The sequence below is a fragment of the Brachyistius frenatus genome, unplaced genomic scaffold, assembly GCF_029030835.1.
Source record: "Brachyistius frenatus isolate BFR_SWC_R1_liver_20210118 unplaced genomic scaffold, ASM2903083v1 Contig_55, whole genome shotgun sequence".
NCBI lineage: Eukaryota > Metazoa > Chordata > Actinopteri > Embiotocidae > Brachyistius > Brachyistius frenatus.
In genome coordinates, this window is record NW_027210654.1 from 1,582,097 (window position 1) to 1,609,978 (window position 27,882).

At 42.3% G+C, this 27,882-nt stretch overlaps 1 protein-coding gene across 3 annotated transcripts; it reads right to left on the reverse strand.

The window, feature by feature from the left end:
* Positions 1–811: 811 nt before the first annotated feature.
* dyrk4 (dual-specificity tyrosine-(Y)-phosphorylation regulated kinase 4) lies at positions 812–26,269 on the reverse strand. 3 transcript variants are annotated; one of them, XM_069705337.1, is made up of 15 exons: positions 26,096–26,269; positions 25,440–25,509; positions 10,314–10,397; positions 8,561–8,713; positions 8,214–8,364; positions 7,796–7,959; positions 6,475–6,611; positions 5,539–5,679; positions 4,578–4,716; positions 4,243–4,324; positions 3,959–4,131; positions 3,773–3,833; positions 3,428–3,557; positions 2,778–2,935; positions 812–2,548 (listed from the first exon to the last, which is right to left on the reverse strand). In XM_069705337.1, the coding sequence occupies exons 1-15, from the start codon at positions 26,125–26,127 to the stop codon at positions 2,277–2,279; spliced, it is 1,947 nt and encodes a 648-aa protein (XP_069561438.1). In that variant the 5' UTR covers positions 26,128–26,269; the 3' UTR covers positions 812–2,276. The 3 variants fall into 3 exon arrangements, with proteins under 3 accessions (XP_069561438.1, XP_069561439.1, XP_069561440.1); XM_069705338.1 differs by lacking the exons at positions 25,440–25,509; positions 26,096–26,269 and adding an exon at positions 16,040–16,160; XM_069705339.1 differs by lacking the exons at positions 25,440–25,509; positions 26,096–26,269 and adding an exon at positions 13,264–13,856.
* Between the last annotated feature and the right edge of the window lie 1,613 nt (positions 26,270–27,882).

The following is a 27,882-nucleotide window of genomic DNA, read 5'->3' on the forward strand; positions in this document are numbered from 1 at the left end:
ATAAACAACTTTTAAATGCGCCTTGCCAACAATATAAAAACTTAATCTACACGTAAAGATACGTTTTTGAAATGCAACATTAAGTCTAACAGTATAAAATAAATACAAATAAATAAATTTAAAAAAAAAAAAAGACGTTTGCGTGAATATTTCAACCGTGGAGAACATAATTAAGCTTTATGGATATACTATTTTGTTTTATTGTCACGAAATATTTTTAAGGCATAGACATGAACGGTCTGCAACTCCACCTTAGAAAATCACAGTTTTGTTTGTTTTGGTCTTTATGCTTTTGTTGTGGTGCCATTAACTAACTAACTAACTAACTAACTTAAGAATTAAATTATTATTTTTTTTATTGGCGTTAACCTTAATATTAATGTCAGTTTAAAAAAAAATATGAATTTGATATACTTAAATATACATTTTTACTGATGACAGCCGTTTGTCGCTTTGCTGTTTTATTCATGACACTGCATTTTATATCCAATGCTCACTTTTCCAATTCATGTCAGCCATCGTGATGGTTATTATTAGACTTGGATAATGATTAGCATTCAATCATCTCTATTTATTGTGAGTTTTCAGTACATCCCATGTATGCTAATGACATGTGTTAACACACAGATATACTGAGTTGTATTAATTCAGTAATTTATCTTCACTGAACACCAGCATTATCCAGCACAGTTTATATACAGCGTACAAGTCTTTGGTTTAATTTAAATTGTGCTGAAGAGGCCTGAATTTCATCCCAGGTTGAATCATGGACACATATGAGAATGAAATGATGAAATATCAAAACACAAAGTCTTTGAAACAACTCTTTATTTCATCCTAAAATACATAAAAATGACTTTTTTTTTTTAACTTTTCATATTTCAGCTACAATCCATCCTTTTTGGATCTCTGGTTGCTTTGCTAATACATAGTGAGGGCACGGGTCTATCTTCAATTTCAGGTGGATTACTGTTAGCGACTAAAAAACATCAGTCATTTATAAAAAGCAAGTTAATTGTTTTCATTATGTTCGGTAACAAGATGAGAAATCATTTCGTGAAATAAAAGGGATCCTGGCAGGGCAGTCCAAAATCATGTCGGGTAAAGATGCAACGGTTTCTAATCCAGGTGTACACACACAATAATAAAGTGCAAGATTTCTAATACTGCAAGGCACAAACTATCAATATTAGGATTGTCCTTTTGTTTTCTAATGTAAAAAATATTAGGAATAACACAAGACTTACAAAAATGTTTCATACTGTAACAGCACAACAAGTAAAACCTTGTCTAAATCCTCAACAAATATCTGAAATATTTTCTTAAAATATCTTACGTAGTCCACATGTATAAGAAATTACAGCAGAAATATATACAAGAAATTCTATTACAAATACACATTTTATGATTGTTGAGTTCAACGGTTAAACAAATATGAAACACAGAATCAACGATATTCCACAATAAATAAGTGAAAAAAATAATAATCAGTATGCCATCAACTTTATTCTACAATTAAAAAGTACAGGACAATTATAATTTCTTTGTTATTGTAGTTAAAAAAAAAAAACATTTGGCTCAGCCTTTATTGCACACAATCCTTCAAATATTTTACCATTGTGAAAGTAAAATGAGGCTAAAATGTCTAAAAGAAAAGAATAAAAGCAGTAACAGATTTGATCAGTTTTTCTACCCATGCACTTTTTGAAATCGGCTAAGTTTTTTTTTCTTTTTTTTCCCCACCATGGAAACCGTGACAAGTAAAAGTCGAACCTGGTTATCGGTCGTTTTCAATGCGCAGCAAAGATCGGGTTCAGTAACGGAGCTAGTGACGGCAGGAACGAGAGCTATTAATCGGCGTCCCGCTTATTCCCCGTGTAGACGAAATGCCTGCCAACAAACGCATCTCAACTTTGTTAAAGACTACAACTGATTGACTGACTGCACTCATAAAAAAAACAACAAAAGTTTCACAGAACATGAATAATACACTATGACTGTATACTTAAAACAATAAATAGAAGATGTCCCTCGGCTGACGATCAGTGTACCTCCCCCTCAGATCAATGTTTTGTTCACCGAGTAGTTTCCTTAAAAGGTTTCTCTGACTTGTCTAGGATGTTGTTTTGTGACATCATGTTGCAACATGGCGGTGTTTGTTGCATTTTCTGTCTTTTTGATTTTCTGTACGAGGCCAAACAAATGCAGCTTCCTCAGCCTTCCGGTTTGGACAGTTCCCACTTGTCCTGAACGCAGCGTGACTCCCCTCCGGGCTGTTAGATGATAGGGGGCAAACACTGAGGTGGTTCCTGGCTATCTTTCCTTTCTGTGCCCACTTCCTCTTGAGGCTTGATGATGATGTGAACGGGCCTCTCTCCGTTTCGCTGCTTGGTATCTGTGGAGAGATTGCCGTCACTTTCATACACCTCCTCCTCCGCCGAGGCCCCGACGGGCCGCAGACGCTCGGCGGGAGCCAACTTTGTGTCTGTGGATGAGCCGTCCCTCTTCAGCTTGTCGTTACCGTTGCTTTCTGGGCTGACTTTCTCCGCTGTACCAAAGAAACAAAGGACATTGAGAAAGACCTCTCTCAGGATGTTTGCAGTTATGGGCGGACATAAGAAATGACAAAGATATTGGAAGTAAGGGGCGCGTTCAGCCCGCAGTGTAACAGATTTCACCGATGTGAGGCAACTTTTTCTGTATCTGAGTTGTTGTATTCATCATTTTTTACTTCAACTTCCATTTAACATGTAAATGCAGGCTGGCTGTACTCTCACCAGGGTGGCTGTTAGCTTGTCTGTCTGTGGTGGTCGAGCTGTCCGAGGTCTTCTTCACGGCCGGCCTGGTCCTGGGCCGGACTTTGTTGAAATTTCCTTCCAGGATCCAGTCGTGTTGTAAACCCTCATCGGGAGTCATGCGCTTAGTTGGATCCCAGCTGAAAAGCGCAGGGAAATGATAAGTCTAAAAGTGGAGGTTAATATCCACATGCCTCAAGCAGCCTTTAAAGGAGCAGTGTGTCAGATTTAGTGCCATCTAGTGGTGAGGTTGCAGATTGCAACCAACTGAGGCCCCCCCCTCGCCTTCTTCTTCCCTTTCCAAGTGTGTAAGAGAATTTACAAAAAAAAAATCCTAAAGACCGCTCCCTACGTAGATATGAAGGGCTCACTTTAAGGTAACAAAAACATAATGATTCTTAGTTTCAGATGATTATACACTAATCAAAATATATTTTTGAATATTATACTCCATTTCTTCCAATAGATCCCCTTAAATCATACACATTGAACCTTTAAGCAAAGGTATCATTCAAGAATAGTCAAAAAAAAGAAAGAAAGTTGTTCGTGTTCAGCCAGTCAAGAATACGTGAAAAAAGAGAAATGTTATGTTATCTAATGAACAGTAAGACCGAGTTGTAGATGAAACATACGTGAGGCAGCGTTTGATGAAATCTAAGAACAAAGCGTCGTTAGTTTTCAGCGCCGCTGACAGCTCCTTGGAGTTCGGTCTCCGTTTCTTTCCTTTGCTGTTAGTGATGTTTCTCGGGTTTCCTTTCGAGTCTGCACACAAAAGACAATGTGTAAAATCATTTGGGATCCATAGAGTACATATATTATATGTTATAGTACGCCTTCAGTCTAGTTACTCATTCATATTCTAATAACATATACAGTAGATATCCAACACTGTAGCCTGCTGAATAGTTTAAATCCTGTACTTTGGTGTATAAACATATCAAATACCCACAGAAATAAGACATCAAAAAGTTTCTCACCAAAGAACAGCCTCCTCCTCGACGCTGACTGAACAAAGTCATTTGGAGGCATTCCAAGAACCTGCGAGTTAAAATATCAGCACTCCTTAAAACGCAGAAGCAACTCGCTAACCATTTTAAATTATATATGAAGCTTTAAACTTAACTGAATCAATACAAATACACAATATTGTATCCATGGCATACCTCCATTATGCAAGCTATCTGCTCCACTTCGCTCTCTCCTGGGAACAGAGGATAGCCCGTGTAGAGCTCCGCCAGGATGCAGCCCAGACTCCACATGTCAATGGCCATGCTGTAGGGGTGACCCAGGATGACCTCTGGAGAGCGGTAGAAGCGGCTCTGGATGTAGGTGTACACTGAAGGAGGTGGAAGTAGTCGGAAAAAGAGAGTTTCACACGTGAGATTGATGTTCGCGGGACCACAGTTGGCCTTTTCTTTCTATATCCTGACGGTAAAAAGGTCTTTACCCCTTTGTTGTTCATAACAGCTTGATCCAAAGTCCACCACCTTGATGTTCCCCGGCCCTCTCTGAGACAGGAGGATGTTCTCCTGTTCAGAAGTACAAACGCATTCAAATACTGTTGCTTTTTACTGGTGCAATACTGTGATGCTCCACAAGACGGAGCACAATTCACATTATTGTTCTGACCAATCTTTGCAATCCAATCACCAACAGGAGAACAGTGATTTCAGAGCGAAAGAGTGGTCGACGTCAAGTTCTGTTGACCTCCCGATAGGTCAGTCCCATAATTCCTCTTGTAAAAACAGGTCGATGTGTTACAGGTGCTACGGAAGTCCGTACCGGTTTGAGGTCGCAGTGGATTATCTTCTCCCTGTGCAGCATCTGCAGGCACCTGAGAAGAGCATGGGCGAACCGACGGATAAGAGCGACACTGAAGCCCTGGAAGTTGTTTTTTTTTATGAGCTCGTACAAGTTGACCCTGTCGAATGAAACAAAACGGGACGTGTGATTAGTCCAAGGTGCTGATTAAAAAAAAGACAAAGTCAATTACATTCCCGCCCCCTTTACGGTACTTTTTCTTTTTCGTCGTCTGCGAACACTTTGTTCGCGCGGGACGAGGGAAAGCGTGACCAAGTGATCACTTATAAAAAGATGCACCACACAAATAACTTCTTCATCATCCTCAAATAAACGCTCTGAAAAAAGAAAGCTGCTAAGTTCAATGTCACTCAACACCCTCGACACCCCTATTAAAACCTCCGCTGACTGTCAAGCACATACTTGGAAATAATCTATGATTGTGCTGCCATTCAGGGGCAGACGGACACATGGAGCGGATCCTCCCGCTATTTCTTTCCCCTCGCGATAAGCATAAACTTCTTTAGACTGTGTAACCGGATCCTTCACACCATGAAGCAAGAAGGGGTAAGAGATAGGGCCCTAATCAAGGCTTTAACTAAAGGATTCGGTGACTGTAATGTTAGACAAGGTGGCGGTCCAAGACGTCCTCTAAAGGTCACTCAGCCGGGCTGATACACAAAACTGTCTCCCCCTCAAATAGATATCAGCAGTGATCAGGGCTAAAACAAAGATAGCCAAAGCTACACAGGTAATCACTTAACTCCCGATCGATTGCCGAAGTACTGACTTTGATGAGCAGCGCCGTGTTCGCACTCTGCTGTTCTACCCGAGGAAGGTGTTTCACCTTTAATACTTTTGATTAAAAGATCAATTATTCACTCATGTCTTTATAGTGTCCCGTAAGACTCCCGCGTGCTTGTCCGTGAGTGAAAATACTAACCCCAGAAGCTCAAAGGAGATGCAGAGGTGATTTCGGAAGTAAAAGTACTCCTTCATGTGGATGACATTGTGGAGGTTGTCTTTGTCTTTCCTCTTGATCACATCCAGGATCTTCAGCTCAACGAGAGCTTGGTGATGGAACCTGAAGACAAATTCACAGGTGTTAAGACACTGAAATAAAAAATAAAAAAATAGATATATACTTCTTTTCTAGTATAGCCAGGCCAGAACAAAGAAATGTTTTGAGTGTTAATTTGCCTGCCAAAATGGTGATATTACAATCTTTTTTTTTTTTAGAAACATTTCTGCTGTAAATGATCTCAGATTTATTTTTCTTTATCATCACATCACAAAAAAACCCTAAAATCGCTGTACATTCGACCAAACACAATCCTCCCCCGGCAGAAATGAAGACTATGCTCTGACACAGCGGAGAGTTTGCCTGAGGCAGTGCCGTGACGGTTTGCACCCATTTTGTTTTCTGCATTATTGAAGTAGCGGTTAGACCGGACGGCTAACCTACAGCACTCAGGCATTTGCAGCCGCTGTGATCCTCGGTGAGGAAGGACAGGTAAGATAACACCGCGAGGTGCCGACTTCTATCGTGCTAAATCAGGTCTCGACGGTTTGGCAGACTCCGAAAAACGTAAAATGATCACGGCGCAGGCATGTGGGGAGAGAAAAAAAAAAAAAACGCACAACGGGGCATCAAATGAAAACCAAAGGTTGACTCCATGAACGTGACAAATAACTTGTAGTCTTTAGGGTATTTAGGGAAGTACAGTGCATTATGCAGTAACCGTAATACAAAATGTATTTTTTTTTTTAAAAGATCTTTGATTGATGAATTGAGGATCTTTTCTGGAAAAGAAAAAAAACGTGTAAATTAAATGACTGAATGACGTTTCCAAATGAAATATTTGCGATTAAATCGTACCTTTTCTTATTGCGAATCATCTTGATGGCGACAAGTTCGTTGTTCTTGTGGTCCAGACATTTCAGGACCTGCCCAAAGGAACCTTTCCCAATCACTTCAAGCACTTCAAACCTGTAGGCAATGTGATCGTGCAGCACCTGCAAGAACAAAAGGAGGAGCACAGTGAATATTTGAGCAGACTGCACTATTATATAATGTGTGCTTGTACTGAAATATAAGGAGAAATATTACATAATAAACATAATATTAACGTAACATTTACTCAACGGCATCACAGTCTCGGGATACAGAGAGCGTTCCTGTCTGTGCGCATAGCAGCTCGAGCGTTAATTCTCCCGCTGCGTCGCTGTAGCTGTCAGTCAAAGCTGTGGCAGTGAGATGAGCCTCAAAAGACTTACGAGAGTGTGAACAATGGTCAGTCACTCGGCCTTAAACAGCTCATTCATTACATATTGTCTATTGACGCACAATTACCTACAAGCCGTCTGATTTCTACGAGACCGTTAAGCCCGTTGTTACAGGGTTTGTGACCTCGCTGCAGTTTATTGTATACGGTACTAAACAATACAGTCAACTGACTATGAACAGTGGGTCAGGCCTGCAGCTGCTGAATTAAGGTCATATGAAGCGGTCTGATCACGTACAGTTCAGCTTAGGCTGCTGGAAAACACGTGCATGTGTGTCTGAGCGAAATGCGCACGTCTACGCGTTGTCTTTCCTCGTCATTATTTAAATGTCTTGTCTGTGCAGTATTGCATGTGCCGTATGCGGATGTGCTTGTAAATGAACTGTATAATCGGCCTTTTTAAAGAAACATGGTGGTAGTTTTTAATGCATCAGAAAATGAACTGACAATCTGTGTTCGTGACATCGCTGACTGCCTCTTTATGAAATATTCCATAAACCTTTAAATGGAGTTCTTCCTTTTTCAGCAGCTACATCGTGAGTGTCGGTTCTTGCGGGTAATGTAGGAAAACCAGCTTTCTTCAGGTCGATAGAGACTCGGATCAGTTGACTGATATCTAATTAGTCATCGATATATGCACCAGTTGGTGCTTTTTTTTTTATGGGAGTCTATTTTGGAGGTTTTTGGAACCAGCCCCTAGTGGCCCCCCCCGACTGGTTTTGCCCTTTAGGGCACTTCCACATTGGCTTCACTTTCCAGCCCCAGAGATTACATGCATGTTTATATACAGTCTGTGACTAAAATGAGTGACTAAGAGGGGGTTACTGATGTAAAACAGTCAGTGATCACGTATACTATTCCATGAGGCCTCACGGGGTAAAACCTGTAAAACTATTGATATATCCAAAACATTACCCTGATGTAGCTTCCATGCTCGTCATCGTATCCGGAGTTCTGCGGTGTCCCTTGGGAACCCTCGATTTTCTGAGAGCCCAGACCCAAGAACCAGATCTCCGCATAGTCCATGATCTCCTCCTGCTCATAGTCCGTCAGGCGATCCTGGAAGTTCTTCAGTGCCTCTGTAACAGGAAGTAAGACGGAGGAGGACGGGATGACTCACTTTCGTATTGATTACACCTCTGCCAAGTGCAGAGGATTGTGAAAAGTCATCCGCCAATGCCAACAAGCTATTTTCATTTCATCAGGAGATGAAAAAAAATATTACTTGGTTAAGTGTTTGTGTTGGAACACCCACAAGAGATTCAGAGTGCGAAATCACTTCTCCTCGCCTTTCTTATTGAGTGTTATTGTGTTCTGACCCACGACAACATACCTGTAGGCGACATGGGTAACCTTTGGCCCTCGTATTCCTTCTCTTTCTCCAGCTTGTTGCTGAAGATCTTGCTGTTGCGGGAGACTGAAACTTTATCCATCGCTGCACCAAACCGCATGCTGAACTGCTGAGTGGGCTTCGGCCTCTCGTCCTGTTAAATAACGAACAGAAATATAGAGTCCCTTTGTATTAGAAGAAAAGAAAAGCCACAACCGGCTGGCTGACCTTCGTGATGTTTTAACAGTGCTCTCAGTTTTCAATTATATAAGCTAGTTTGTGACACAGTATTATGCAAAACCAGCTGCCTGTGTTGCAGAGCACAGGCTGCTGGTGAAAGAAAGCCTCACCTGGTGGGTCTGATAGTTGTTTTGAACCCCTTTGTTGGCAATTTGGGGCAGGATGTTGTCCGACTGCTGGTGCTGGTTTTTGGCATTGCTGACCACCACCTGGACCACCGGTGGCTCGAGCTGAGGCAGAGTCCCGACACCAGAGGCAAACTTCTGCAATTCAGAGGAATGGTTTTATTTGTTTGGCCTTCAGTAGTGAAACACACGTTAGAAACACGTACGAAGCACAAACAAAAGTAAAAATGGAAATTAAATCTTTCACTTTGGTTTGTCAAAGTACAAAAGCTTAAAATGTATTGTCAGTATAGATATTAACAAAATTTTGGAGGCCAAAATGATCATATAATAAACTGGACCAGGGAGAATATTTACACCAATCAACAAAGAAATTCCACAGCTGGGGGAATTGTAATATCTTTTTCTGTGCAGTGTAACCCAACATTTCAATAACATTGAAATCCAAACATTCAGTTGTAAACAGGCAACAAAAGAAGAGGAAGGGAGTGCGAGATCTAAATGCATTATTGTTTTTACATGATAGGTACAAGCTTGTTACAGCCCCTTTGTTTTTGTTTGTTTTAATGAGCGTGTAGCAGGTTGCACCTCGTCAGTTTTATTTTGTGTTCTCAGCGAGCTATACTTCTCTCCGTGCATTTCGTCTGTGGGGGACTCGGGTGACCGGGACCCCCCCCCCACCCCCACCCCCGCCCCCCCACAGGCAGGTAGCGGCTGGAATTACGGATCAGGGTGAGAGTAAAATGGAGGCCGAGCCCCGGGAGGCTGCTTCTTGACAGAGTCTGTCTGCGGAGGCTTTGTGGAGGGAGGTGAAGTGCATCAACCAGGTTTTCTCTGTCTGCCACCCTGATTGCTCTGGGAGCACGATTACATGTGTAAGGCAATGACGGGCAAAATTAAGACCTCCGCCCTCCGCCAAGTCTTTTGGAGGAAAAAAAAATAGGACATCCTACAGAAGTGTATCTGTGACAAGAGGCGCATTATAGAGTGTATTTAAAGCATGTATTTATTTCTGGAGCTGCAACTCCGAAGACAAAAAGACATTCCCTACAATCCAGCATGCTATCGCGCACCCTTTAGCAAAGCTATGTACATAATACAGTATTATATATTATTTATTAATAGAATTCCCCCCCAAAAAAAGAGCTTTTGCACTTTCTGATATTTTATCTCACGTGTTGAGAGCTGCTGCAGGATCTGCCAACTTGGTTATGACGCATAGAGATAGGGCTAAATATAGTCACAAGCACCTGCCACAACAGGCAAAGAAAGTAAACACAGTTACGTGCCTGTACATAACCGAGGGGGTGGGGTGGGGGGGGGGGCATGCTGTTTAAATAAGCTGCTCTTATATCATCGGAAATGTGTGATGCGTTACACCCCGTCGCCGCATACTGTATGTGCATACAGATGTGTAGGATCAAGTAGAAATTTACGAACTGAATTGTAAAGATCATGTTCTTCTTTACTCAGGAGCTACATATCAATGATCCAAAAAGCGTCTGAATGATGTTTTGTCTAAGCCTTTGATTTCTAATAGGAGAAGCATCCTGGCGTAGTTTATTACACGTGTTGCGAAAAGACAAACGAAGAAAAGCAGTGTTTTTTTTTAGGTGTTCATAGAACAACTCAGGCACACCCTTGACGTGCGCTCAAAGGGAAAAGACGGCATTGTTGATACAACATGTCCGTGGTACGGGTCAGCTGTTCCAGCGTCACGCAGCGGGGGAGCGCTGACCTGTGAGCAGGGTCGATTTGTTCCAATCCGGTTGGCTTCTGCTGGGAGTCTGTGAGGGTGAGGGAAGGCCTCCGGTCGGGATGTCTGAGGGAGGAATGAAAGCGACTCATGAAATACCATACAAAATAGGGCAAAAAAAAAATAGCTGCCTTTTATTTCCAATAAGCCGCAAAAAATACACTCGGTAACAATATTTCTCGACTGCAATTACTTTTGTACGGCACGGTAACACTCTAAATCCCTTTACACCAAAAGAGATTAAAGCAGTCAAGGACAAATAATAATGAAATCGCTTCTTGTGTTCTGGCTGGATGGGTTCTCCAGTGTCCTCAGAAACACACGTCCTCGAGGCGGCAGAGCGGGGATGAAACCAGACTTGCAAAAATAATGCACTATGATCCTAAAATAGATCACTTCTGCAAAAAAACAACAAAAAAAAAAACCCAGCAACAACGATCCACTCACTTTCTAGTCTCTGTGTACCTGCTAGTTTGTGAAGGTGTGTGCACGTCCGTGTGTCCGGCAGTAGGTGTACAAGTGCCTCGAAGCCTGCGTGCACTGGAGATGCGTTCGACTGAATGTGTTAAAGCGAAGCAATAAATGCTATCAAAACAACAACAACAACAACAACAACAACAAAAATTACCCGACGTTCTAAAAGAAGAAGAAGAAGAAAAAAAAAAAAAAGATTCTACGCGCTTCTCTCCAGCACCAAGCCAGCTTACACGTGCCTTATTAATCAGCGGTTGCACGTGCAACCGTGATGGGCGAAACCATATAGGGGGAAATAAAGCTTCGCGTGACATGGGGGATACGTGCTAAACTCACCCTACCAGCCCGGCAGGGACGGAGGGAGGCGGCGAGACGGGGCTAATCGGGGTGTTGTCCACAGGTGATAAACAGGAAACAGCTTTCTGGTGATGATCTTAAGCTTCGTTGATTGCGAAGCATAAACCACACCACGTCGGTGTCACCACAGAGAGAGGACGCTGAACTAACTGATGCCAGGAGAGAGACTGCATGCTGACGCTCCCTGGCTTCTCCATTCACATTCAAGTTGATTTCACCCTTCAGTAAGACAATGTAACCAGCCAAACACAGGTAGGGTACAACAATGCGGTCGTCTTACAATATGAGGAGCGTTGTTGTGAGTGACAGCAGGAGCCGTATAGGTCACTGTGGCAGATTGGCTTAAAAAAAAAAAAAAAAATACGTCACCTGCAAAGGTCTGCCTGCTGTAAGCCTGGCTAATGAGCACCGAGCCAGTGGAAAGACAGAGACGGCAGCCAGGGCCCCGAGTGCCAGGGGGAAAAAAACTGTGATCACAGTTCAGTCCATGTGGTGGAGAAAGCTGTCAGTTATTTAGGGTAATAATGAGTCAGCGAATGCACACAAAACATAAAAGATTGGATTCGGTTTTTTTTTGTTTTTTTTTTAATTCAGTGGATGAAACATAATACTTCAAACACAGACTTGGAAAGATGTCATTGCATGATGCTGTAAATTGTCCTTTCTTGCTCCACATAAATGCACAATCCATTTACACCCAATGCATATGAAGCATGGGTGAGATAAGCCATGTTCTTTCAACGCAAACATACTTACTTATGTAAAGTCTTCATTTTAAAAAAAATTTTTTTTTGCCCACCAGAAATTGTTATATATTGATCTGTAAATGCCGGTATTCTCCTTTTTTTTAAATTTTTTTATTTAGTTCTTGCTAAAACCATGCACCCGCTACAGTTCTAGTTGCATCTAGGCGCGAGTTGTGCGTGCTTTTTTTCTTTATGAAGTTACATAAGTAAACAAAGGACAAGGAAACTAAAGTCATCAGCAGTGCTGACTTTATCCATGTGTGTGGGGGTCTTTCCTGGAGACGGGATCAACCCTGCAGATGTGTGTGAGGTTTATTAAGGTCCTCCAGCAGGGTCAGTTGGTTAGAGGGTCAAACTAAAGCAATAAAACCAGGAGGGTAAACATCAACAAACTGTAAAATGGGACTCACTCACACTATCACATCTCGGATACGCGGCAGTCGTTTTACAATGTGCAATCACGCCATTCCTCCATTTTCATTGCACATCATCGGCCATTTTACTGCTGGCAGCAGACGTGACCAGAGGGAGCGGTGCTTGCAAAGTGATCAATCCATGTGATCAAAATTTGTGTCTGTTGTTTGAATTAGTGCTAATTTCTTGGTTTTCTGTCTTATTGTTTGTAAGAACAACAACAACAAAGCTGAAATTCTTTTTAGATCCAAAAACAGTGAGGGTTAAATTTATATCAGTTTCCATGTAAGGTTTGAAAAATACACCATACGCATATAGACTTACAGAATCTGTCAGCACAACAAACACTGAAATAAGTAGGCTAAACAACGACTAAAATAGAAATGGATCAAATTTTTCATCATAACTTGGCATGCGCTCAGGAAAAAGGGGGCGGACTAGAAAATAAGTATTCAAGCGGCATAACTCGGGAAAGAAAAAAAAAAAAATCCAAATCCAAAAGCGAGAATGAATTCACATTCTTGGCATGAATCGATAATGTGAATATACAGTAAATGTTTGTTTTTTTGTGTTAACTAAAATTATACCTGTGGAAGGGGTTTTCCCAAAATGGAATTAGCCTGGACCTTAGCCCTGTATCTGGGCAAAAATATCTCATGGAAAACTTAAAGCAAATATGGGAATATTTACTTTCTGAGACAATACAGGAATATAAAAGTGATATGACGCGACATAAAGTATATTATGTAACCTATAATATAATAATATATTAATTTTCTTAGATAATCACATTAACCCTGCCATTATAAGAAATCCTTCATCCGTTCTGCAACTTCCCAATAAACTCTCTAAAATATAGCCTGGAGTGCAGACCCCAATAAAATGAACCGAGGAAGATGCTGTTTTGCCAACCAATCAGTCAACCAACATAAGTGCCTCACCTTGTTATTGATTTCTGGCAACATGCTGCGTTATCTGTCAGTCTTAAAAATCCAAAACACAGAGGAGGAATTATAAAATCCAAGAAAAAGTCATTATGTCCCAACTCTTGTCAGTCCAGCAATGAAAACCAAGCGCCTCTCTCCACGAGTCCGACTTCGTGATCAACACTGCATCAACATTGATGAGTAAAATCCCGATGACCGATCAGATTCCTCCAAACCCAAACCTGCCGTACTTCTGGTTTTACGCGCACGGGCTCGATGCGCTTGTCGGCAAGGAGGAGATTAGCGAGCGAGACAAGCTGTTGAGGGTCTCTGCGTCTCGACGCGTTCTGCTAAGACACCGAAGGAGCCACCTGTTCAGGTTTCCACCGCTGACAGCTGGGGCTGTCCCAATATAGATTTGTTATTTATCCGTTTGCTGTCGTCCACCTCCACCGTGCTGTGTGACTGATGCTCTCTCCCGACACCGACGCTGCAGAGAGACGGCTTTCTACACCGACGCACGCACGTGCTCCCAGCCACACTGCCCGAGCGCACGAAGGTACAGTAAATGTTACGCGGACCGTCCGCTCTTAAGCTGAGATCCACGGAGGCTCTGCGCGCTGAAAAGCGGATCATTCAGCCGCAGTCTCGCTGGTATCCGAGAAACTCATCTTTCTGAGGAGCAGATTAAACAAATGGATCAACGAAGAAAATATAAAGTGGAGCTGCGATGGAAAGAAATTAAGTCAGATCTCAAAATACAAAATAATCTGAAGTTTTTTTTTTTGGTTTTTTGTGGAAAGCAAGTAAATCAAAAAAAGAATTGTGGATTATAACGACACAAATCATCTTCCCTTGGAGGATGGGTACACGGACTTTCAGCCAGTAACACAATAACTACACTCACTTGCAACACATTTTACAGCATGAAAAACACACAATACAACACCAACAGCATATGATATTATAATTTTGTATCTCCTCAGCCAGATTTCTTCCCACAGAGTTAAAGAAAGGGCCCATATTGGAGTACTCAGCCCCTCTAAAGTCCAATAGATAAACTATAAGGTGATAAACAATCACTTAAAATATATCATGATGGTTTGTTTCTTTCTCATTTTTCAGGACTTTAGGTCTCTGTTATTGACATGAATCACGAAGTCCTTTGATTATGCAACAAGAAAAGTTAACAACAACGACTTCGTGCATCGGCTCTGTCTTATGGCAGCGCATTCAGTTTTCCACTTGTGCTGTTTTTCTTTTTGGAGAAATAGGGTGCTAACTCATTACTAAAGGAAAAGAATGGGAAAAATATATTGACTCTTTTAGCTATTTCTATCTGTCTTTTGTGAAAAATGACAACGAAATACAATTTTTATTGAACTTAGTAGCTGTTAAAGAAAAAAAAACAAATGCTCAAACAGTGATTGATGGCCCGAATCAATGCTATAAATTTCTGAGCGATCCGGCAGACTTTTAAAGTCTATATAAACTTTATAAAACCAAGAGACAAGAGCAGAAATATAGCAAGTAGCAAGAGACCAGATATTTACAGTGTTAACACCATGTTGCTGTCATGATGCAAATCTAAGAGGACATTTGTTTTCCAATGACTAATCCCCACAGCAGAGGGGGAACGACTCGGGAGCTGTATGTGATGATTAGCCGAGAACAAGCACAGGAGATGAATATGATGAGACAACAGCTGTTACGCAACAGCGGTGGCCACTTCAGTAATCAGCCTCAGCTTTGAGGATGAGCAGCCATCGAGGAAGCTGCTCCTGCCCTTCTTATTACACTCCTCTGATGCAGCACTTTATTCACTCACCTGTTTTTGTACTTCAGGAGTTGACCATTCCATAAAAATATGGAATAATCATAAAGGAGAAAGATGAGACGAGGTGGTGCTAACGCGCATGTGAAGAGTGCCGTATGATTTCAGGATTTGTGCTGAGCCTCTGAGGGTATTTGCCCCCCCCCCCCCCCCCCCCCCCCTGCTGGTGGAGTGGCCCTTCAGGAGAATGAGGTGACACAGGACAAAATGACAGTCTCAGAAGTAGAAGGGCTCCTTTAAATCTAGCCTGATTAATAATGACAAGGGCAGCAGTCGGAGGTTTTCATCTTATACAACCTGGATTACAACTGCAGAAGTGACAGAGGAAGGCACTGTGCATAAGTTTGGACAATGGTCACGACACAATTTTAGACTAAATCCGACATACTCTGCGACTGCATTGCAGCCCGACTGGGATACAAAAAAAAAAAAAAAAAAAAAAAAAAGGGAGTTAGATGATAATATCAGCACTACTCTCATATCTGTGTGCTAAAAATAAAAGCAGCTTAGCCCAGCATAAGGACTGGAAACCAGATGAAACAGCTACCCTGGCTGTCCGACAGCAACTGTAAACCTTCCCACAGTTCACCTGGGAGAGTCATTATGCTGTGTGCATTTTGTCACCCAGGTGACAAAGCGCATTGCACAAGGCATGAGAGCAGCTGGAGCAAAACAAAGCAAGATACGCTATATCTCACCATGGCAACCAGACATTTATGAAACAAGGAATCACAGTTTATGCCACAAGATGAAATGAGAACTGTGCAATCCAGTGAGTGATTTCCAAAAATAAAGACTTAACTGCTCAGAGCAGGAAATAAAGCACAAACGAGGGATAAAGAAGGAGTTGGAGTGTGGGTATGTAGAGATTAGGGTGTGGCTGGGTGGACAAAAAAAACAAACAGAAATAAATAATTGTGTAAAATCCTGTCCAGGCTGTGTTGCCTCTAAACGTACCTCGGGTTGGACCCTCCTGTTCCTGCCCCAGCAGCAGCCCTGGAGGAAGCTAAAACCACAGCAGGCAGGTGAGGTCCCGTCTTCCCACATAGCACATCTCCCCCATGCTGCCACGGCCACACCTCGGAGCCCACCTCAACCTCTTGACACCCTTTCCAGCCAGAGGGCAGGTAGTTACTCAGCAGGTCAGAGAGAAGATCGGTGCCCTCGTGTTTAGGGAGCAGAATGAAGGATGATGATGATGATGATGATGATGAAGCCAGGCCTTCATTTCCTGTGGACTTCACGCAAGAAGCTCTACGTCAGTGTTCCTCCTTGACTCCACTTGATCAAATAAAATTCCTCTTCAGCTTCACAGAACCTTGATGTTGTGAACTTCGGTAATCATTACTTTCCGTGAGTTTCTTTCGATGTGTACAAATCCTGAAAATCTGAATGACTTCTAAAAGCAGAACTTCCTGTGATTCTTCACGGCTCTCCTCTGTACTCTTTGGACTTGGCTTCGCTGCATCGTGTGCTCATATAAGGTTACGTTCCGGTTGTTTGAGACCTCGGTGCCCCCGTGATTCCTTCTCTGCCAGGCTCCCTGCAAACTACTTTCTGTGCTGCGGGATACAGGCAGAATAGAGAGGCAGACTGCCGACAGGCAGTGAGACGATGCTCTCGCTTTGTGCTATAATCGGTGAGGGAGCGCTCTCTGTCTTTGCTGCTGCCGGTGACGTATGGATGGGACTCGACTGGGGACCCATCCTGAGCCGGAGACAAAGCAGCAGGGGCCTGGCACTTTGGTTTCCAGTAAAAGAGGCCTGTGGGAGCGCAGGATGGGGGTTGGGGAGAGACAGACACGGAGAGAAAGGTGGTGTAGACACAGATCCCATCATCCTCCCAGGTGGGCTCTTCATGAGGCTGAGGAAGTCAGACAGGGAGGAGGTGCAAGCTCTAATGGGGCTCCCATGTGGTTCAACAGAAGCTGGCAACTTTCCTCTGCCTTCTCACTCGCCATTGTATCCTGTAGACTCCTCCACCCCGCCCCCCTCCCGTCCCGTCCCTCCTTTCCACCTGCTTTACCCCTGTGGGATGCTACAGTCTTGCTGACAAATAGCTATCCCCACCCCACCTTATAGCTGCTGCTGGCCTCCTGCCTGCTGCTCACAGCAGCAGAGAACTGCAGAGTCCACAGCAGGACAGGACACACAGGCTGACGAGGAGCTTAATATTGCAGATAGTCATGGGGGAACAAAGTGTTGTAATTACCTCTACGTCTTTATTCAGTGTTGATGATTAAATGTGGTACTGGAGGGGTACTAAAAGATGATTAAGTACCAACCCCTCTATTTAACCTCACGTTATAAGGCAGGTTAAAGAGCAACATTACATTTTAAATGTTGTTTTCATAGCAAAGGACACCATCCCAGTAAGCACAAGTATTTTTGCTCCCGCTAGTTCCGGCCCTTCTCCCAAAAATATAATCTGTAAATCACTGTGTTTTGGTGACAGGAAAGATGTTGCTATTTCTGTAGCATGAAGCACCGGGGTCTTGTATTTCATTACCGCCCAGTCAGCCAGTTCTGACATTTATATACGACACAGAGGTACAGTAGCTGCTGTATCTCTTCTCTTCCTAATGCTCTTTAGGTTCTTGATTCGCAATATTTAATCTACTGATCCTACACATTACATTACATTTAGCTGACGCTTTTATCCAAAGCGACTTACAATAAGTGCATTTCAACCATGAGGGTACAAAAAACCCAGAACAACAAGAATCGAGAAAATACAATTTCTTCAAGAAAGCCAGACTACAAAGTGCCATTTTAACACTTAACTGTAACAGAGTCTATAGACAGCCTGTTGCCTGGATAGAGTGAACAGCAGGTGATTGGAGCTGATACACCTGACCAGATGAGGCTTTGTTAAAACAGGACTGAATTACCTCCTCTGAGAGGACTAACCTGGTGCCTTGCATTCTGTCGGGCCTTCGGTTAACCGCTGCCAGGTGCCAGGCGAGGCAAACTGAAGCGAGGTAAGCCGTCAGCCAAAACAGACAGTGTCAGTGTCCCGCCACCATTTGGCAGAGGGGAGCGTGGGTCGTTTGACCTGGCTGGCAGGTGCAGCGCGGCATCTGCAGTTTTAGCCGCACAGCAGGCTTCTCAGTGACAGCATGTCACCGTGTGAGATATGGGTCAAGTTCACAAGTTGACACAAGCGCGTGCACTTGGACACACTCGCAGACACACACAGGTGATTATAGGGTCAATTGTGACTTAAATGTGACATGTTAATGGCGCTCCAAATTGTTTCCGCAGAGAAGTGTGCCGGTTGACAAAGTGTTTGTGGTCTCTCGCAGCTTTCTGTGAAGGGAGACTGAAAGGGACACTGACGTCTGTTTAACCAACTGCGGAAACGAGTATTCTTTAGAAATCTAAGACTGTAAAAACCTTTTCGATGAGTAGTTTCTTATGTGACGTCTATGGCTTTTCAACCCCGTATGAGCTGATGTTTGGGCGACTGACTCAACAGGGCTACTGTAACAATGGTAACTGATGAACAACCCACATGCAGTCAGAGCATTAAAAGAACATCTGATAAGATGTTATTATAAAAGCAATTACAAGCAAGACGAGTACTAAATGTTTCGCCTGATTGTCCTCATTCTCTATCAGAAGGACTGGCTGATTGTGTGTGTGTGTGTGTGTGTGTGTGTGTGTGTGTGTGTGTGTGTGTGTGTGTGTGTGTGTGTGTGTGTGTGTGTGTGTGTGTGTGTGTGTGTGTGTGTGTGTGTGTGTGTGTGTGTGTGTGTGTGTGTGAGAGAGAGTGTGTGTTTCTTTGAGTAAACCTGTGCATGTCTCCGTGCGGTTGAAGTTGTGGACACAGCAACAAATTAAGCAGTCCTCAAGCTAATCCAAATCTTATTAGCCAAGTGGAGAGGCTCTCCACGGTGAAGAGGGTGAGACAAAATAAATAAAAAACCCGTGTCATCTCGTGTCCAACAAGAGCAACACAAGCCACTGATTGATCTCTGTTTGACTGCAGAAAAGCATTGTCAAGCTCTGAATGGGTTCATGCATTAGTCACAGTCCTGTCCTGTGGAGCCGTCCTGCGCTGTGACTAGAAAGTAAACACAGAAGCTCACTTTATAACCTGATAAACATTTGTGGCAAGCAATTTGTACAAATTATTGGCAATGTAAATTGACAAAAATCAAAAGTTAGCATCTAATAATCGTAAAATAAAGTACGAGTTTTTGTTAATGATATTAATAAAGATATTTTTTTGATATTGATACATGTCTCAATATGGCAAATGTATGCAAAATCACATGAGAAAATCGGACTGGTATTTTGCCATCTATCTACAATTACATGACAATTAGGCAAAAGATACTTCAATACGCTAATTTGATATGATTCATATCAGCAATCAGAAGCTCCAGAAGAGCGACTAAATAGACTTTGTGGTGAGATTATTTACTCAAATTGTAGGTGATAAAAGTATCTTGCATTTTCATGTACATTAAAGCAAATGCTTCATTTATGTAAAACTACATTTTCAATAACTATTTTCGTTAGTTTTTAAGTCCTTGCTCTGAATTAATGATTTTACAATGAGGGTTGCAGAATATGAATCACCAAACACGGTCTTCGCTTTATTAAAATGTTTAATAATTGTGCTTCTCACTGAGGATTCGTGTTCGCACTCATATAAATAATTTATAAGCACATTTGTGTGTTTGTGTAGGCTGGTTGATGGAGGTGGATGTTGACCTAATACTTCATATTTGTGTCAACTGTGCTGGCCCGTCGAGACCACCTACACGCAGAGTACACATAATCCTCTCCTGCTCTATAATACATTACTCATCACTTTGTGTACTGCAATATCCACAAACAGAGAGCCTCCTTGTCTGTCTTCGTTATCAGACAGAGACCCAGACTGTCACCAAAATTACCAGAACTGGGCCACGTGTCATTTCCTGTGGCCTTGTTAAGCAGATGATCTCTGTCGTATTATGAACGATAGCTTTCTCCCATTTCCCCGAACAGTGAAAAACAAATCCCTTACTTTTTAGGCTGGTCTACAAAACAGACAAAAACACTTGTCGCCCCTTTTGTTAAATGCATAAATGCAGCAAACGGTACTGCAGGCACTGCTCTCGTCTCAATTGCATTTCTGCGAAGCAATTCTCCGTCAACTGTTAAAGAAAACCGTGGGGCTGCTTTCTGTGTGCACGACACTGGCATGAACTTAGAAACTTGACAGTAAATGAACACGTAGAAAAGAAATGCAGTTTCTGTCGTCATTTCTCCTCAATGTCTAACAAACACAAGCACAGAAGTATGAAACATGTAGACATACAGCAGCTTAGTAATGCTGTGAGAGGTTCACTGATGTCCTGTGTTATAACCATTGACTGCAGCCTAGTTTTGCAGCGTACATGCTCTGTTCACATGCAAGAGAAAATGCTCCGAAAATATTCAGGTTAACAGTCAGGAAGCTGCCAATACAACCTCTACTAAGACACCATAGCCTATACTTTGTATAGACTTCACTGTCGTATGTTGTCTCCCCCCCCCCCCCTCTAAAGTCCCGTAGAGTTGGAAGTCTTACCTCGTTCATCATTCTTTCATCTAAGATCTGCTGCTTGCCATTCCTGGAATGAGACCTGACCCAGGGCCCCATGTCGGGGGGCTCCGCCCGCCACACACAGCGTCGCTGTTATTTCACCCGCTCGGGTGAAATAAGTGGCCCTGCTTGCGAGACAGCTGAGGCAGGTGTGGCGTGAAGTTCGCACAGGTGCTCGTGTGTATCGGAGTTGATCTCCATAATCAAAAATGCGCGTGTCATAGTTTTCAGTGCAGTGTGTGCTTACAACACTGCAGGCCTCAGCCCCGATCAAGTGCGGTGCGGGTGTTGACCTGAATGCCCCAGACTCTGCCCTGCCAGGTCTGAGAACCTGAGGATGGATGGGACGTGCTCGCGCCATCAGGCCGGTGTGAGTGATGATGGCCTGGCATCTCTGGCAGCTCTGGGGCCACACAACTTGTTCACAAATGGCTCTAATGTTGCCCCCACAAACCAAAAACCGCTCAGCAACACAGTAGAAGTCACCGCGTTTCATTTTCCATTTTTAACTTTCCAAAAATTCATCCCCTATCTTTTACTTTCTAGCCTTCCTGCCACGGCTGAAAGCAGCAAACCTATAGCGAGTCACTGACATGGTCCGTCACTGCTCGAGTCCTTTGGCTTGTTTCTTTGGTCTTACAGGGGTGATGGGCAGACGTGAGCTTTGTCACCCAGGTAAGATGAGCATTGTCAGCCCTCTTTTGACCCATTAGTACCAACTCTCCTGTCACATACCACAACAAACTTTGAACAGTGATACGCCTTTGTCACCAGCTGGACACAAAAGACCCCGTGTCAGAGCTGCACTGAGACAGACAATACACCGGCTTCAAATTGTGACAATTAGCGCAAATTGCAGGATTAAATCTGCTGACGTGTGTGGCACGTGTGGACAATGAGGGCTGAAACGCTCGTTGTCTTTGGGTGCCAAATACAACAGGCTATACTGTTCCACACAGTGTCCTTGAAACACAGCGGACAGAAAGAGTTGGTGGAGGAAATCCTGGCTTTATCAGGTGTAATCTGAAAACTGGCACTCAGGCCGTTCCTGCTCAGCAGGTACGTACTGATACACTCTGGCCTGAGACCAGCACATGCGTGGCTTATAGGTTAATCCTGATTATCGTGATCATGGTTATGAAATGCTTTATGAATGAAGGGTAAACGTAATTCATTAAACAATAATCATGAAAAATCATAATCATAATCATATGAAGATACAAACAAATGAAACTATTTTTTTTCAGATTTTATACTTATTTTAAATTTATATTCAGGCATTATTTAAATCTCTCAGCATTTCTAATAAATACATTCATACCTGCCAAACTAAAATATAAAAAACATGGAAAATTGTTTTTTTTTAATTGTGCAGTCACAGTGAATATTCAGTCTAAATTTGCGCAGGTGCTTCTACATTTGATAAATCTACAGTTGAATTAAAGGCAAACTGATTGACTGTTGATAAACAACCTGATCTGCATTTGTCTCTAAACCACTATGACCATATACAATAATACTGGAGAAATGTTTACAGGCTGGTTTGACTAAAACCCCTGATGTCGCTGTCATTACTGATAGCTTTAGGTGCAGGATTATTTTCAAAATGCCTCCAAGATTCAAAAGCAGCCATTAAATATTGTATTATGTTATATAGTCATGTATGAAGGAATCAGTGTTTCAACCACAACAACAACCTGGTCCTCTTATATAACCATATTTTAGATAATACCAGATTACACAACAATGCTCCTGAGCCTATGGGAGATGGAATGAAAGGGTGCGACGGGGGAGGACGTTGGCAAAACCCTGCAGCTCTGTATTGCATGACTCACTGTTAAAGGAAAACAGACACTTTAGCAACCAGGCCCGGCACTCATTAACTAAACTCCCTGGGTGGTTGTTTACCCAGTATTCTTTGTAGATTCAATTAATGTTTATCAGACTCGAGGAGTGTCTCAGTCCAGCTGTCCTCTCTGGGGCAGCACCACAAGGCCTCCTCACCATGGCAACCTGCAGCTGTGGCACACCTGCGCTCAGCCCGGGCAGTGTGAGGCCAGACGCCGGCCAGGCTCTCACGGTCTTGTTTGGACCGGTGGGAGGGATAACAGTCATCCACCGCTCCGAGGATGCTGCTATGCCTGGGACTATTTTGGTTCCATGGAGATTCACATGTTGACAAGCACGGGCCATGTGACAACAAGCCACAGGCCTTTCTGTCGGCACACATGAATGCTCGCGAGCATGCAAACACATGGACACAACTTGAGCTACACACATGACAGAACGCTCTAATGCACATCAATGAGTAGGAAGGCAATTCTAAATGATTGCAAGGCACCTTATGCTAATAAAAAAAGATGATTTATGCTCAGTCACCAACGCAGCATGAACCCGGTGCTGAGTGACGCTGTTATCAGCCTGTAATTCAGCAGAAGTGAGCTCTCTCTCTCTCTCTCTCTCTCTCTCTCTCTCTCTCTCTCTCGCTCTCTCTCCAAATGACTGGCTTTAATTCAGGGGATCCGATGTCAACAAGGGACAAAGCTGTGATGAGAAACCCTATCAGGGGCAGGGTTCATCAGAATAATAGGGAGACACAATCCTGATTTCACAGTCTGCAGGGTTGACGGCGGGGCCGAGCGCTCGAGTCTAATAAAGCAGGTCACGAAGTGCGCAAAAACAAAAATCAGGGTCGTGATCTAACATAGTTTAGAAACAGTGCTTTCATAGGGTTGCAATCCCAGCTTGATTGACAGAAAATTAATTGGCAAGTATTTTAATATTGAAGTAATATTCAAGCAAAAACACCAATCATCCTCTGGTTCATGCTTCTCCAATGAGACAATTTGCTGTTCTATTCTGTTGTGTATAATTGTAAACTGCATAGCATGGCTTTTTGGACTGTTGCAGATGCCAATATGTGTCCTGGAAAACAAATATGTCAATGTTTTCTGGTATTTTAAAGACCAAACTACCAATAGATTGATTAAATAGTCTGCTGATTAATCCACAATGAATATAAACATCATCTGCAGCCCTATTTGCAGTCCATCTTTCTTCTTTCTTTCACCATTGATAAAGGTTATAAAAACAAAGAATATATGCTTGACAAAAAGCTGTATATTTGTATAAATATCCCAATATACTGTGGACCTTTTCATAAAAATCTTCAAGATTAAGCTTCAGTGAGTGGATGAATGCCCAAATTTACATTATACATCCTTGCAGTTTTATATATACTGTATGAATCACGTCTATTAGAAGAATATACTCTGATATAAAAAAAAAAAAGGGAGGTCTAAAAGATGAAGGTGGATTTCAGCGGTGATTCATATTGTGTAAAATCCACAAACATGAAAACACACACTGCCCGCTACAGTCTCAGACATCTTGAAGTGATTGGGTGCATCTGTTGAGAGCAGCTGCTTGTGTCTATATTTCGTTATGACGCAAGTGCTTTGCATTGATATCCTAACTTAGAAAAGGAAAAAAAATAAAAATCTTTTGAACAGACACCCTTGAGTGCAGAGTTCACTTCAAATGATGCCTCAGATGCTATTCCATCCATTTTTCACTGATGTTCAAAGATGTTTTTCAGCGTTCTTATCTCGAGTGTCGTTGGGCTTAACGACCTGCGGGGAGTGCCATTGCTAATTAATGAGAATATCTATGTAAGCGGGATCCTTTTTTTTTTTAAGTGCGGCGATCAAAGCATTAAAAAAGGGCAATGATGGGATTAATCACAAAAGAGTTCAGCCAACCCACCCTGCAGTATGCTGCTCATGTAAGACATGAGGCCGAGCTTGGTTTGGTTGTTCTATTTTAAATGACAATGGCCGGCATTATTGCTTTGACTTGACCTCCTCTGTGAGTCATTAAAAAAAAACCTCCCTCACACATGCAAATGTAGACATGCAAAAGAGAGACATTTTTTTCCATTAGATATCTATGATCTAAATGTGATGTCCCTCACTCCCCATATTCATATGTTATTAGATGGTTTGCCTCCCTTTTCATCTATGTTCTTCATCAAGCCATCCCTGCTGTATTTATAAATAGAGCCTGAAAGAAGCCCGAGCCCAGGTAGCTTCAGAGTGAGATGGCAGTGAGCGTTATCCTCCTGCACAGTGTTTTACATCAAAGGGATTTAACCATTCCTGCTCCAATGGTTTGTCCACTAATGGCACAGCGGTCCAAACTGTATTAAAACTTTGATCAACAGTAAAGTTTCCTATAGGGGGTCAATGAGGGAGGTCTGAGGGGGCTTTGAAACACACTAATCCCTGCATGTAGGCAGTAGGGGGGGGGATCAATCCACTGGTGCATGAATGTGTCCTTGTAGGGCAGAGATGAAAGCCGGGGAACTTTCCAGGACGAAGAGGTGTTGGGGTGAAGTAGGTGTCAGAGCAGAAGACCTCAGATATAGTACAGTATGTGGGCTTATATAATGCCTTCGGAGCTGGGCAGTTTTGCGCTTCCCAACAAATGGGAATAGGGCACCTCTCTCAGATGGTTCAGTGGTGCAGGCCAAGAACATCATAAAGCAGAGTATGTTCCCTACTCAATCACTTCTGCTGAGTGCACACAATCACCCAAATAAAATGTATTTAATGGGCTGCGGATGAACACTGGGTGTTTGGTTGCTTGGAGGCCTGCGTCACCCCACATAAACATGGGAACCGCTGTAATTTATCATAACAAGCTGTCAGGCCAAAATGTAGTAAACTATTCAAATGACAACAAATAATACATTTATCAGATATAAATAGCTTCATACCTTGATCAGCAGTGGAAAGGTGCATTTTCTCTCCTTTAATAGCTTTTCCAGCTTTTTTCTGGAGCCCAGTCTGTCCAAAGAAAAAACAAACCGAGTTTAATGGAGGGTTAGGACAGCACGGGCATGGAAACGATCCTACATGGATACCATGTGCATTGGTTCAGGGTTCAAAAATAAATCTTATGCACGAAGGAACTAATGCTGTCCTTGTTGCTCTTGACTGACTGAAATGAGAAGCATATTAAAAACACGGTGTTTAGATGACATGAATTTGTGAGCTGTTTTCTCATACAGACAGTCACAGCTATAAGAGCCATCTTCACTGGCACAGCCTTTTTTTTTTTTTTCCATAAACTACACTGACACCTTCTGGGCACAAGTTTGTTGTATATTAAACAGAGGTGTCAAGTGAGTCAGGCAGTTTCCGGTGTTCACAGCCAAAATGAAAAGTCTTATTAGGTAAATAACCACCGTGTGTATGTAGATGATGTAGATAATCACAGGTACATATACAGCCGCATAAACTTTATAGCCATAACATAGGCTACTGACTTATCATTAAGGAACATATGCAGCTATTGTATGCATTAATTAAATAATTAAAAAAAAGAAGCTTATTTGTGGTCCACAAACTTTGAAGAGAACGTCACACTAACCTTTTCTCTGACGACTTGTTCGGCGCGCTCATGGTGAAAAAATAAATAAAAAATAAATCAACAAGGTGGCGGTGATGAAGCGGTCATGCGCGACATGCCCAACAGTTCGTTTTTAGGCTCCAGGCCGATGGGAACACCCGGCCGACAGCCCCTTTGTGCCGCAGAGCGTTACCACCACCGGCTTATCCAAAACACAATGGGCTGTTTATACCCTCCACACTAAGTACTCACTGACAATTTCATTCTCCGTTTTTTTTTTTTTTTTTTTTTTTTTTTTCTGACGCAGCTTTCAGGCAGGTGCTTACGTGCGCGCGCGCGCGTGTTTGAGCGAGAGCCCGAGACAAGGGGGAGACCCCCCCCCCCCCACCCACACACACACACACACACCCACGTGGCTGGACGTTTTCCACGACTGTAGCTTTCGGTAATGCTAAAGTCAGTAGCTCTGCTTAAAGACACTAAAAAAAAAGTTGATTTGACGTCAAACTTATGCTTAGAGATAACCTGCAATATGCTCTCCAAAAAAAAAAAGAAGTTGAAAATCAATATGTATATATGTCAAGACAAAGTTAGGCAACAACGCTAACATGTTTCTTTTTCTTTTTAAATAAAATATCAAAAATATTTCTAATAAAACTAACAGTAAAAATGAAGAAAATGTGTTGGAAGGGCTAAAAAAAAAAAAAAAAAAAAAGCCAAGGACAAGACAGCAAAGCCCTCAGTCAAAACACCTGTAATTGATACAGCATGAATCTTTAATGCAGGATTTGTCTCAGTATTGTGAAATAATACCCTGCTTTGTCCCCAAAAGTCCAGACAGAGCCCTCCTAATGGCCAAGAGGGCATTACTGTATTGTAAGACTACACCTGCCTGCCAGTACAGCGATGCAAACACGGTCTCACCCAGTTGTCCTGTCTCGATGAAGTATAGCAGTCAACTTCAAGCTTTTACCATAACAAACTAAAACAGACAAGAGTCTACTGAAGATTAACATCCACTGTTCTTCTTAGCCTTATTATTATGCAAGCAATACTCATGGTGTTAAAATGGCACATGGAGGTAGAGATATGCATCTAAAGAACATCATTCATCACCTTACTGCATATTGTCTTGTGTTTTACTGTTCTGTACTTATGTAAATGTAATGATGGGTTAGTTTCACCTAAATCTGATGTGAAACAGAGATGCTTGTCTTTGCCCAGTAGGGTGAGTAGTGTTGTTGTTGCCAGAGGCGTTTTCACAGACACTTAATGATACTGTCCAGACATAGAAAGCAGCAAAAATAAATCTACTGCAATTAGGAAAACAACAAAGACCTGCTCTTCTGTCTTTCATCATTAGCTAATTAGGTGCACCACTTAATTGCCTTCCTCCCTTTTCTGCTGTGGAACTAAAAAGAAGTACATTTAATTGACAAAAACTCCTTTTACCTTATGAAGTTTAGATTTGATGCCGGATGCTGAGTGGTTAAAGTTTATAATAGGTTCATATCAACTCAATATGTTCATCGTTTTACATGTAACCCTTGATATATGTTATATTAAGGAATACAGTTTGCCTAAATATATCTGTTGTCAGCCATCACTTGATGCAGAAAAAAGAGCAAGAAAGGGAACCAGTCCAGTGTCATTTTCAAAACAAAACAAAAATCAAACTTTCTAAGTAATGACATTTTTCATTTTGCTGGGCCAAAAAGACTCAGTTTTAGGCCTTATTTTTGAAGCAAGCTGATCAAACTAATTTAAAACTAAACACTGAACTCTGTTCAATGTTGTTTCAAATAAAT

Coding starts and splice junctions, on each gene's coding strand:
- dyrk4 (XM_069705337.1), bottom strand. CDS start 26,127: ATGAGCGCGCCGAACAAGTCGTCAGAGAAAAG. Junction 8,714..10,313: donor CAAATCGACCCTGCTCACAG/GTCAGCGCTCCC, acceptor TCTGAATTGCAG/AAGTTTGCCTCTGGTGTCGG. Junction 4,132..4,242: donor CTGTTATGAACAACAAAGGG/GTAAAGACCTTT, acceptor CACCTCCTTCAG/TGTACACCTACATCCAGAGC.